Source organism: Pyrus communis, chromosome 10, assembly GCF_963583255.1.
Source record: "Pyrus communis chromosome 10, drPyrComm1.1, whole genome shotgun sequence".
Lineage (NCBI taxonomy): Eukaryota > Viridiplantae > Streptophyta > Magnoliopsida > Rosales > Rosaceae > Pyrus > Pyrus communis.
The window spans coordinates 3,025,412-3,038,510 of NC_084812.1; the positions used below are offsets into that span (position 1 = coordinate 3,025,412).

Below are 13,099 nucleotides of genomic sequence, written 5' to 3' on the forward strand. Positions count from 1 at the left end.
TCAAGTAAAGCACATGTTACTTTCTGAAAATTTGAAATACTACAACGCAAAACCTATCAAAACGATGCAACCATGTGTTAAAAGAAACGAAAAGGTAGAAAGTCCAGACGCACTGTGGATAATTGATTGTCATTTTTCCCAAGCGCAGATGCAACTTTGGAGAAATAATTTTGAATCAAATAAAGTGAAAAAGGAGCACCCTCTCCAAGACCTTGAAGAGCTTCATTAGCCCACTCCACCACCGCAATAGAAACAATTTGATAGATCATACTGGACAGCGACGTACAAGCCTCTCAGTAGAAGAGTATGACAGATTTCATTTCATTATCAATAAACAAATGGCATTGACAAACTTACCAGTAGCATCTGAACTCTGCTGCTGCTTTTTAAGTTCATCAATTGTCTCAAGAACCGACTTATTTGCACCAAATGCTGAAGTTATTTGAGGTGAAAGACACGAGCCTAGCGGCTATCAACAAGAACACACTTCACATTTGGGTCAGATTCCCATTCATCCAGAATCCCAGATAGCTCTTGTATTTCACATCCGTATCCGCATTTTCCAACAATTCCCACTTAAACAGAAACACAGAATTCTTTTTAAAAAGCTAACTTCCTCGAAATTTCAATCTAACATTTCGTCTTATAACAAAAGCAATAACATAGAATTGTAATCAATACGATGCAATAAAGTTCAAGCTCAAAAATTCAAATCAGCTCCAAATCAAAAGCATTTACAGATATATACATGTATACATACAGATATATACATATATACATGTGTGCGTGTGTTTATCTACATACCTAGGTTCATGGCGTTGACAGCTCGGGGGCGACCAAAGGTGATGACAGCGACGCCATTGGGTGACGCTGCCCTGGACGAACGCGTCGGCGGAAGCCATGACCGGACTACCCTTGATGTTTCGGTTAAATTACCGGGAAAAAGAACTGCCGCCGTGGCCACGGAGGGAAAGTTGTGATAGTGCGGTGGCGGGCAGTGATTAGGCCAGCTAAATCTGAAAGTGAAGCCCAATTTAAGATAATTGTTAGCCAAATTCAAAACATTTGAACGATCATGAAATTGTGAAAGAATACGAATTACAGACTTGCCTTCATTATCGAACTGAGAAATCGAAAAATGAAAGAGGCGTTTGACGAACTGATTGTGATTTGACTCAAACATATAATGATGACGATGCATCACCACCTTGATTGTGCCTCTGGATCAAAAACACACCATCAGGATCAAAATCGTGCACATTTTCCTCAATAGGTTTGTCCCATACTAGATTAACCCCTGTTCTCTTAATTGTCGCGCCATGATAATTTCTATCTGGCATTTCAAAAGTTATATCAACTTTATCCCCGCTTTGCAAATTGAGCTTATTGTTCGATATTTGTCCCTGCCAAAGAAAATAGTCTCTAAATATAATATCACCCATTTTTATAACCCAATCTTCCTCGAGTATGCAGGTCTGCAACATAGTACACTTGGTATTATTTACATCAATACTGGTACGAGGATGACCATTTTTACATCTGATATAAGGCATTGATTGGTGAAAGCAGAACAGAGTCAGTCCTTCAAAATTACGACCATTACTCGGTGGAATTTTAAAACTGACTGTATTACCATCTTCGACAAACTCGAACCAATCAGGAACATAATTCCCATGGAGAAAAATGCCACCATATCCGCAAGAAGTCCATTCCTATATATACAATGCAAGTGTCATATATACTAGCATATAGGCACACACAAAGTGTGAAAAAAAAATTTATTTTTGTTTTTGAAATAGAAAGAGAGAGGAAGGGAGTGATAGAGAATGTGGGAGTGGGAAATTTATTTTATTATTTTATTTTATTTTTACAATTAGAGATATGTTAGGATTACATATAGATGAGGCTTTGAAAGTAAAATTTGGTTGTGTAAAATTACATTTTTGCCTCATATTTTTTATTCATGTTCTGTTTTAATTAGAGGGTTAAACTGGTAATTTCATAAGGTTTTAGTTGATAATGAGTGTTTTATTATTAATGGGGAAACTTGATATAAGTCCAATTTTTTGAGCCAATAGTAGAAATAGTCCAGTTTATTAAAATAAGTCCAATTTGTTATATTTAATTATTTAATTATCAATAGTTATCTGTTCAATGATAAGATTTATTATAAAAATCAAATTTCTTCCCAATTATCTCTTTGCTTATTTCTTTTTATTTATCTTTTTGTTATTTCTCGTTCTTCCTCCTACTTTAAACCTCATTTATAGATTTTATTTTTAATTTTTATAATCAACCTATATCACAGGTTAATTATATTTATCTACCTATATGACAGATTCTTTTTTTATAATCAACCTGTCACAGATTAATGTGTCTTACTTGTAGGTATGTTATGTTTTTTCTACATTTTAATTAGGTTTCATATCTCACGTATAGGTATTATATACATTCATATATTTGTTACTTGAGTTAGGGTAGAATGTTTTGTAGATAAATTTATGTTAGTATATTAGTTTTTTTGTTATAAGATATTAAATATATTCTTTTGGAGTTGGAAAATGCATAATATTAGAAGATTTTAATTGATTTTTAATATTTTTAGAAAATATAAAATGAGTATAAAAGAAATAAAAACATATAATTAGATAACTGGACTCACACCTAAAAACACTCTACATTTTTGGACCTGGATCTAAAAGCCCCTATTTTAATTAGTAGAGATATATATATATACACAAACACATGTACATGTGCGCGTTGTGTGTGTGCAAGTGCGCCATAGGAAGGCAATTAAAGAGAGAGAGAGAGAGAGAGAGAGAGAGAGATACCTTTAGGATGTTCCTCCTAAAATCAGCTGTGAGTTTGGTGCAACATTGCATATCAATCCATGTCATGGAGTCTAATGACTTATCCAAGTCTGGCACCTCAGTGAGTGCGCGTGAATCACGTACATTCAGTTCTCTCATATTCGACATTTTCGAAAAATTGGGCATTGTTACCAAACTATAGCAATCAGGCGCATCAAAATATTTTAAATTTGATGGTAAATCATAGATTGTGTGAAGCTCGGTGCAAAACCTTAAAATCAAACTTTCAAGCTTTGAAAGATCACTGAGGCTGGGTAGGGTATGAAAATCATTACATGAAAGATCCAAATGTTGTAAAGAAATTAGACTCCCAAAACCTTTTGGGAATGCATCATCGCTTAATCTGCACGATGAGAGATCTAAATTTCTTAAAGACTCTAAGCCGTGTAACGAATCGGGAAATTGCGGAAACTTGATGTGTGCTAGAGATAAATCAGTGAGATTCTTCAATCTTACCGTGGAACGCGGTACTTGTCTTATGGCTGTGTAAGATGCCTTAAGCACTCTCAATGATATCATTTTCCCTAAATCCTCGGGCAGTTCACTGAATTGATAACATGCATTAAGAAGAAGAGTCTGAACGGATTTGGACTTATAGAAATCCCCAGGAAGAGAAATAAGATTCTCGCAGCCTGAGAGGTTCACCAAAGAAAGTTTTTTAAGATGACCAATGGAGGGCTGAATCTCGGACAAATTCTCACACCATTCCAATATCAACTCTTCAAGATTTGGGAGATTTGAAAAGTCTGGTGATTTTTTTAAGTAATAGCAATAACTGAGATCAAGGATTTTCAAGTTTCCAAGCGACTGTTACACAAAATCAAAGGAAAATTAAAATTAATATCCAAAAGGAATATCTTGTAAAAAAGAGAGAAGGAAATCCAAAATCAAATAGAAACATAACATCATCATGTGTAATCGATTGTACCTTGGAGCCCTCCCAAACTTGTACCAGTTTGCCACACGTTATCTTTAAAATAACTAGTTCTCGTCGTTGATCAAAGAAATCATCTGGTATGGACTCTAAAGGGCATCCATCCCAGCACAACCATATTAACTCTTTGGAAAGATGTTTGTATTCTCCATTGAGCTGCACGTTGTAGAGCTGGAGCAGTCTCAGTTTCTTCATATTGGCAAATGTTTCTGTACTGAAACTAGCCCAGTTATCGAATGCAAACAAATCACGGAAATCTACAACAAGTCCTTCAACTTCTTCAGTTCCCTGTTAACAACACATTATACTGGGTAAGAAAAGGATTATGTGCATCTATTCCTAATTGAGCTTCTTTATGCAAATACATATATTTATGAATGCTTCTAATGTATAATAGGCATATGTGGGTTACATATATGCTTTTCTTGTACGATGCATTAATACAAAATTTTATTGAGAATGTACTTACAGATTTATCTCTCAATACATCAGTGACCTCTTGATGGTTCCACAATCTACTCCATTCTCCAAGGGGACGACGAGAATTTCCAGAAATTATTACTTTGGCCATTTCTCGAAGCAAATCATGCATTTTCAACTCGTTGTGTTCAATAGTTATAAGGCATCGTTCACGGAGGACACTGATTCCTATTGTTGCAAAAAAGTTACATCCATCTAAAATTTTTGCGACATCGTCCTTATCCCATCCAATAAAGAAACAAGATATGTCAAGGAATATATCCTTTTGTGTAGGATCTAGCATTTCAAAGCTTGATCTTAGAGCTTTCATTATTCCTTCATCAGGAAATTTTTTCAATTTCTCCAACTGACTTTTCCACTCTGTTGGGGTTCTTTCAATCATAGAAGAACCTAAAACTTCAAGGGCTAGTGGCAAACCACCACAGTAAGAAACCACCTCTTTTGAGAGTTCAAGATATCCTTCATTAGGCCAACTATTTCCAAAGGCATGCCAACTAAAGAGCTTCAGAGCTTCTTCTTCATTCATTTCCTTAAGGGGATATGTCTTGTCCACTTTCATGTTCACTTGCTTTAGTAAATGTTCATCTCGTGTCGTTATGATAATTCTACTTCCTGGGCCAAACCAATCACGATTTCCAGCCATTGCATTTAGTTGTTCCACTTTGTCTACATTGTCAATAATGACAAGTACACTTCTACGTTGGAGATGATTTTTTATCAGACTGATACCTCCATCAACACTGGTTATCTTAGACTCGGTCTGTTTCAAGATGTCAGAAACGAGTTTTCCTTGCAAATCAACCAGATCATATTCACTAACGTTAAGGAAGCTTTTGAATTGGAACTTATGATGAATGTGGTTATAAATGGCTTTGGCAGCTGTTGTTTTACCCAATCCACCCATCCCCCAAATTCCAACCATGCGAACAACATCTGATCCACCATTTGAAAGATAAGTGATGATATCTTGAATGCGAGTATATATTCCAACTGGGAACTTGGCCACATGTAATTTTTCTACGCTCGGAAGCCATTCCGGTATAATCTTGTCAACAATTTCTCTAATAAGCTTTGCTTCGCGCCTGAAAAATTGAATTGGTAAGCTTAGTAAGTAGGCTCAGTAGGAGCTATTAGTACTAATAGAAATAATTTTCTTGCCTTCTTTCCTTCGTGTGTGTGTATATGTACACAAACTAGCTACTAGCTAGTATGTAATTTTGTGACCAACTTCAATAAAAGAAACAAATTCATTCATGGATATATTAAAGTTTGGTGTATCAATTAAACTCCAATTAAGATTCAAGAAATTTGTGGGATGCGGGTTCAGGGTTCGGGTGAAGGCTGTGGTCCGTGGGCTACAGGTTGGGGTCGGCTGGGGAGTGGGGATTAGGGATTGGGGGTTGGAAGTGGGAGGTTGACGGGGTGTGAATCAAAGATTGAAGGTGAAGGAGTGGGCTGCGAGCCTGCGAGTGATGGTGGGATAAGGTTGGCCTAGAATTATATATATATATATATATATATATATAGGTGAAACTAACATGTAAAGTTGTAAACACTTCTAACTAAAATTTAAAAGAATTGGTTACAAAGGACTAACGCTCCATATTTTATCAAGTTCAAGCACAAAATGTAATGAATTTTAAGTTTAGGAACCAAAGCTACAATTTTCCTCTAGATTTTATATGAGAGATTAAGGCGTATTAATTAAGCATGTTAATTAGAGTAATACAACTTAAATATTGAAAAGCACGTGAATGATTACCTATTATCAGTGATTTGAAGATGGTAGCCAGACAAATTTGCAGCTTTTGTAAGAACCTCTCCCCACTGCTTTACCTCTTCGTGCTCCTGAAATTCTTCGGCTAACTCTGCAGCTTCTCTAAGAGCCTTTCTCCACTGCTTTACCCTTTCTCGTTTTTCTTCACGTTTCTTGTCATCTTTTTCTTTACGGATGTTCTTTTTGTGCTTCTTAAATGCTTGGGCTAAAACTCCATTCTGCTTCCTGACATGTGAAGGATCAATGTGATAGAATATTGGCAAAACATGACGCCCCAGTTTGTCTCTGCACTCCATGATCTTCACCAGCTCGTTAAGACACCAACTCGAATCCGCATACCTCTCTGAGAAGACAATGATAGAGATCTTTGATTTTTCGATTGCCTGTTCCAGTTCTTTTTGTATTTCTTCCCCTCTTTTTAGATCATCCTCATCAATATAAGCCTGGTATCCCTTGTCTGTTAATGCCGTGTGGAGGTGGTCCGTGAAGCCATTGCGTGTGTCTTCACCGCTGAAGCTGAAGAACACGTCGTAATTCCAAAGTTTTGACTTGGAGGAGGATGAAGAGGAGGCTTCATGGGTTGTCATGGCGGTATCCACCGTTATGGCACAGCAGTGGTTCAGATCACGACTGAAAAATGGCAGTAGTTGTGTTTGTGCTGTCGAACGGATGATCCTGAAATACCTAAACCCAAGTCAAGCTCCTTCAATCAACAAGAACAAAGTTTATAACATAATAATGTTGGCATATGAACTTGAGAAACAACATAATGTAGGCCAGAAGGTGCAGAGACAAACTTGAATGCAAGCTTTCTGAAATTTTCCAAACAGTACAGATAAAAAGGTAACACCCTAGTCAGACGAGATGCGAGCTTTCTAAGAACCCAGATGACAAAATCAACAAAATAGAATGGAAAAATGACTTACACTTTTAAGGCATGCTCGAATCTTGATCTAAAATTGGTGGTGGGTCGATTGTTGGTCACCAAATCTAAATGAAGAATTCATCAAAACCTAGAACTTTAAACAAAGAATTTTCCAAATCAACGTTTACTAAAAACCAGTTACTTGGTTATCATGCATGATGGCTTGCCAAATACTGAATTAAGGAATGCACAACTTTACTTTTATGATTATTTTCAATGACAGCTAAAAGGTCAAATCCAAATGAAAATAAAAGTTAGGACTTCACAAATCCAATTAAAAACCTAATGCAAAAGTTACAAACACCCACCAAATGATTCCAGATAAAGTTTTAAACTCAATGTCAGACCAAATGAAATTAAAAGTTAGGACTTCACAAAACCAATAGAAAATCTGATTCCAAAGTTCCAAACACCCACCAAATGATTCTGGATAAAATTAAAACTTAAAAACCCAACAGAAACAAAAGCATTGGTGTGAATTAACTGTATCTAATTGAAGAAACTAAAACAAAAGTAAAGCAAAGAATATACCTCAAAATGTCAAGCAACTAAGTTCTTCCTCCAACCCAAAACTCTGAAAATTCCACACAAAAAAAAGGGTAATCCCATTAGCAATTCCTCACTTTCAAAATTAGCAAAAATTTGGGCAACAATAAAGACGCGTTGAGAACCATCACTTTTCTCCTTATGTATTTGAAAAGATATTTTATAAGCAGTTCGTTCTGATCATGTTGCATATAAATTCCTTTTCTACAGAGTTCATAAAAATATGGTAGTTTATGGCATCTGTTGAATAACATAGTTGAAAGATTTAAAATTGATATATTCAATTTTTATGTGTAAAACTATAACATGTAGCTAAAGCTATTGGGTCTATATATCCATAGCAATCATGTCGTAATTGAATGTTTATCGATGTAAATAGATGATTTCAGTCATGTGATACATGTTTCTTGATAGTATACACTGAAGTTTGGTCGTTGGATAAAAATCGACCAAAATCTTAATAAGAGACTAACTTTTAACCAAAAATGAGCACAACAGTACTACACTAAGTACACTTGGGACTCAAACTCCTCAAAAACATGAGAGAGAGAGAGAGAGAGAGAGAGAGAGAGAGAGAATAAAAAAACAATATTATTTTTCACACAAACTCAAAATTGCTTATTGCTTATAAAATTACAAATCAAAACAAATGAATGCAAATCCAAAATTGCCCTAAATTAAATCTGATTAGTTAAATGCTTGTTGCCCTACAAATGTCATTACACCCGACAAAACTTGCTTTGAAGTTGATATTTTGGTCAATCCAGGGGAAAAAGAGTTATTGGTTTTGGAGCAGTTGTCATGGAGAATATCATCTCCCTGTTGAATGATCTAAAAAGGGACTTACAGCTTCTGGTGGCCATAATAATTTAGGAGGTCCTTCTCTCCAGATTTGCTCAATAACTTTCCTTTTCGTAGCTGGTAATATTGCAACTCCAAGAATTGCTCTGAAGAGATAAATACAATAAAAATCAAACTAAAACAAAGCCATTGGAAGAAATTTAGAAGACACAATCACCACTACAACTCAAAGTTAAAGTCAACAGAAACCAAATGGTAGAAGTTGAAAAAATATATGGTCATAAATCGAGAACTTCATCAAACTAACAGCAATAAAATCTCATTTAATCTGTCTAAAACCAAAAAAGAGAGAAAGGTAATTTCAAGACCATTGTAATAATAATACATGGCTGATGCACCTGTTGCTCAATCAAATCCTTTGTCTGGCTAAAAAAAATAAAAATCTGTAAATACATTCACGTCCAATTTATGAGAAATCATGGGAAAGCAAATGCATTGATAACGGAATCATGAATATGAAGAACTTGCCAAAAAGAAAAAGAAAACTTCTTATAGTGTGCCAAGAACATCCTTCTACTCCTAGCAAATTTTTTATGGCATTATCCAATTCTCAATTCATAATTCAAACAGTAACTCAAAGTCTATAGTGTATGAAAAAGTGATATCTTAGTTGATCATGATGATAATTAAGCAGATTAAATGACGACCCATAAAGCATACAAATTCAGAAAAGGAAAGGTTCAAAACTGCCATAAGAAAACACAAAATATATAAACGGGAAATCAAAAGAAGAGAAGCAAAAAAGGAAGAAAAAACCAAACACAATTATTAGGTTTGGGATATACCATTATCTGAAATGCCACAATCATCAAAGTCAAACATAAACAATCCAAAAATTTGTGGAAAATACCAATAAATGCTCAACTAAAAACGAAAGAAAACGTAGAATAAGTTTACCTGTTCTCCCCCTAATTAAATTGGAATACAATTCACCACTAATATTCTCGTCATCCTCTTCAGCCTGAAAAATTTAGTAGAATTATTCAATGAAGACGCTTAATGGAGACAGTAATATTAGCAATGGAGGAGTTGAATTGATAACTAAAACTGCAACACCAAATGACTACAATAGGTTCAAAACAGAAACTCGTCTGTTAGATGTCTCATCTTTAGGCGGTGCCTTGTTCTTTTTTTTTTTTTTTTTTTAATTTTTTTATTTGTTGCATGTCTTGTGAAGTTCATGTAAATCAACAAAATTGATACTTTTGACACAACCAACAATGGAGAGGTAAAAAGTTAAAAACAGAAGGAATGTCTTCAGTTTTGTAATGGATTTTGCAAGTCAGAAATTCTGTTTGAGAATTTGAAACCCAGAAAGTCTGCTAGCTATTATTAACGATCACAGATAAGCACCGAATGAAGGCCAATCTAATAAGCCAAAATATGTAGGGCACTAAATTATGGCCCAGTAACAATGATAGATAAGCACATGTGAAACTAAAGCAAAATTTTCATTACTATCAACTCTAAAAAAAATAACCTATGATATCCTTTGTAAACAAAGAGATTGAGCATTTCCACTCAAAATAATCCCACCGATTAAAATCACACAAATAAAAGCAATTGAATCAAGAAAAAAGATAATTACACAATAACTACACCTTCACTAAAAAAATAAATTATAAAAACGAAGACCGAGAGAATAATTGCCAACCTTTGTACTGTGATTTGATGCCTAAAGCAAAAATAATGTCATATACATTAAGCCTGCCAATTACTAAAAACAAAACGTTTTGCCATGAGGAGAAGTAAGAACATACTGAAACTTTGTTTGCAAATAGATGAGAAAAATTTTATACCTGAAACAGATTGGAAATTTATTAGGAAAGATAGATCAGCCCACATGTGTGTAATCTATATACAAAAAAACCACTCTCTTCATTAGCCAAATCGTTTCACAAATCCAAAAACACAGAATTATATCTTGAACAATGCCAATTAATGATTTCCCATTTACTTAAGCCCAACATCAAAGCCAATGAACTGATGAAAGAGCGAAAATGAGAAACATAAAACCTCAATTAAGCAATTAAATGGAGTATTACTTGATAGAGCTGGAAAATTACCCAGTAAGATTAAAAAAAGAAAGATGAGATGGAGCGGGAATCACATACCGGCATCACCTTTAAATATGTAGTGCTCCTCCGAGAGAGGATCAAGAGTGACTGATGAGAGGGCAGAGAAACGAATGATTCAGAAATTCAAGCTCTGAGCTCAAAGTTGGGGCTTCCACTTTCCAACTGGGGAAGAAATAACAGAGAAAACAGGCTATCCACCAAAAATATTAATCAAATGGGTTTCTTCTAATTCAAAATTTGGAGCACCCAAATTCCGATGAAGCAATAACCATTCAAAATTCCAACAGACTCAAGCCCTCACAGACTACAAATTATCAATACCCAGCAATAAAAAATTTGAAAACAGTAATAATGAAGGAAAAAGAAATTAAAGCCGCAAGCCATTCTCTAAATCTCAGGCACCAATCCAAATCACCAGTAATTTGCACATAATGATAAGAATCTAGCAGTATTTCCATTGTTTAAAACCCAAATTCAAGAAATCATGAAAAATGGAAACTTTATATAGAAATTGAAGCTTTACCTGCAGATCAGCAGCAGCAAACGGAATCCAACGGCATGTACCTCAAAAGTGAGAGAAAGCTGAGAGATGAGTAAGAGAATCGGTAAACAAAAACCCCCAAAATTACAGAAGGAAATTTGAACAGAAAACAAATTTGCAAATCCAAAATCACAAAAACGAAATTGAAACACCCACACTGAGAAAAAGCTGTAAAACTCACCAGGAAACGCTAGCTTTGCTGGGTAAAAACTTTATTCGAATCGAATAGAAGAACCGAGGAAAGTTGTACTGGTTCAGTGGTATTTCCAGCAAGAAAGCACCTTGTTTGTAATTCGTGAGAGGTTGGAGAGCGAGAGAAGCCGATTTGGGAGCCAACGAAAGCGAGGTTGGAGACCGACAGAGGCTGAGAATTACGAGAGAGAAAAACGAAAGGGAAAGGAAAAGCGGAATGAAGAGAACCGAGAAGAGGAGGAATCATTTTAAGCGATGATCGACGAGTGGGAAGTAAACTATTATTTACAAATCCAAAGCATTACCCGAACTCATGATACAAAAGCTCCTTTGACAGAAGAAAAGATGGAGAGCGAGATGCTTGCATTCTTTTTAAAACAACCTTTAAAGATTCCTTAATAAACTAATATATATGAAGATGTGCCCTGGTAAAAGAGAGGAAAAGAGGAAGGAAAGATTATGCAAAAGATTCTTAGCTGTGATTACAGCCATTCAATTTTTGTAGATTTTCTTGGCCCGATTGAGATTTGCATTCTTTTTCAACACAACTTCTCCTGATTTCTTAATAAACTATTATATGAAGGATTAAATGCTTAACAGATTCTCTTTTCATGAACTTTTTATGTTTTTAAAGTTAATTACGTTTGAGATATTACAAGTTTTCACAAAATTCTTTTACGTTTGAGATATTATATTAACACTTTTTTAATGTAATGTCTTAAACGTAAAGGGATTTTGTGAAAACTCGACTAACTCTTAGAGTATTAGTGTAATTAATCTATTTTTGTGCAAATATTGTAAAATATTATGCCAAATACATTAAGTGGCGGATAGTTTATGGACAGTTTCACTTTAAAAGAGTATCCTTACATCTTTCTAATAGACATGTACGGTGGAAAAAGATCACTCCATAATTAAATATTGTGTTGTTGATTACGCGTTTCTCTATTTGATTAAGTTTCTTTTCACATTCTTCTCTAAAAAATAATGGTTCCTTTTCACATTATTAGGATTAGTTTGGTATTGTTGTGCTTTTAAAAAAAAAATGCATCTAATGTGTTGTGAGAATAAACCGCTGTAAAATAAAGTTATTAAGTATTTGGTAAACTTTTTTTGTAAAAATGTTTTTAATTAAATAAAAAACAATGTCAAAGTGTTTGGTAAGTTTTTATATAAATTACTTTAAATATGTTAAATGACTAAAAAAGATATAATATTTAATGTGATATAATAATTGTCAAAGAAAATAATGTATGAGCAAAGATTGTAATTTTGTAAAACATGTGGGGTTATACTTGTCATTTGAAAAGTTCATTAAATGAGCATTAATTATTATGCTTTAAAAAAAAAAAAACACTTTTCTAGAAGTACGGTAGACCTTACTTCTCATTTTCTATGTTTTTTCTACTTTTATTGACAGTAGTTTAATAAGCTGCTTTCTTTTAGAGCACCATAATCTCAAACCAATCCTTAATAAGTGACCATTTTGAACTTTCTTGGCGGTATCGGTATGGGGGGAGAGAAGAAACTAGCGCAAAACTGTAGATGCTCGATTCGTTGTAATATAAAATAAAAAAATAATAGTCACGTATAAAATATGATACGATTATAGTTCTCACATATGTCTCTACAAAAGATAATCGCTGTGTTTTTCAAAATTGTTGGTAAATTGGGGACATCATGAAGATTTTCGCGCTACTCTTAAGTACAACGTTTCAAACCTTGAAAGACCATTGAAGCTTTGAAAAGTCTGGTGATTTTGTTAGGTCATGTGAATGACTGAGATTATCGATTTTCAACTTCCCAAGCAACTGTTATACAAAAATATAATTTAAAACTCAAGAGGAGGAATCAACATCGATATTGTTTTCAACCTATCCACTAATAAGAGTAGG

The 13,099-nt window shown here is 34.4% G+C and overlaps 1 protein-coding gene across 5 annotated transcripts in view; it reads right to left on the reverse strand.

The window, feature by feature from the left end:
* Positions 1–810: 810 nt before the first annotated feature.
* LOC137747668 (disease resistance protein RPV1-like) overlaps positions 811–13,099 on the reverse strand; it is a 31,354-nt gene continuing 19,065 nt past the window's right edge. Inside the window, exons 1-13 of one of the 5 annotated variants that reach the window (XM_068487816.1) lie at positions 11,194–11,602; positions 10,995–11,053; positions 10,517–10,633; positions 9,291–10,110; positions 8,380–8,479; positions 7,518–7,560; positions 6,988–7,074; positions 6,047–6,736; positions 4,274–5,366; positions 3,799–4,092; positions 2,832–3,677; positions 1,111–1,712; positions 811–1,016 (exon numbers count right to left, since the gene is read on the reverse strand). In XM_068487816.1, coding sequence (XP_068343917.1) covers positions 1,176–1,712; positions 2,832–3,677; positions 3,799–4,092; positions 4,274–5,366; positions 6,047–6,648 — 3,372 coding nt within the window. In that variant the 5' untranslated portion in view covers positions 6,649–6,736; positions 6,988–7,074; positions 7,518–7,560; ... (3 more) ...; positions 10,995–11,053; positions 11,194–11,602 and the 3' untranslated portion in view covers positions 811–1,016; positions 1,111–1,175. Of the gene's footprint in view, positions 1,017–1,110; positions 1,713–2,831; positions 3,678–3,798; positions 4,093–4,273; positions 5,367–6,046; positions 6,737–6,987; positions 7,081–7,517; positions 7,561–8,379; positions 8,480–9,290; positions 10,111–10,516; positions 10,634–10,994; positions 11,054–11,193; positions 11,603–13,099 lie in introns of those variants that run through there. The other 4 variants (XM_068487819.1, XM_068487817.1, XM_068487818.1 and 1 more) reach the window with 4 other exon arrangements.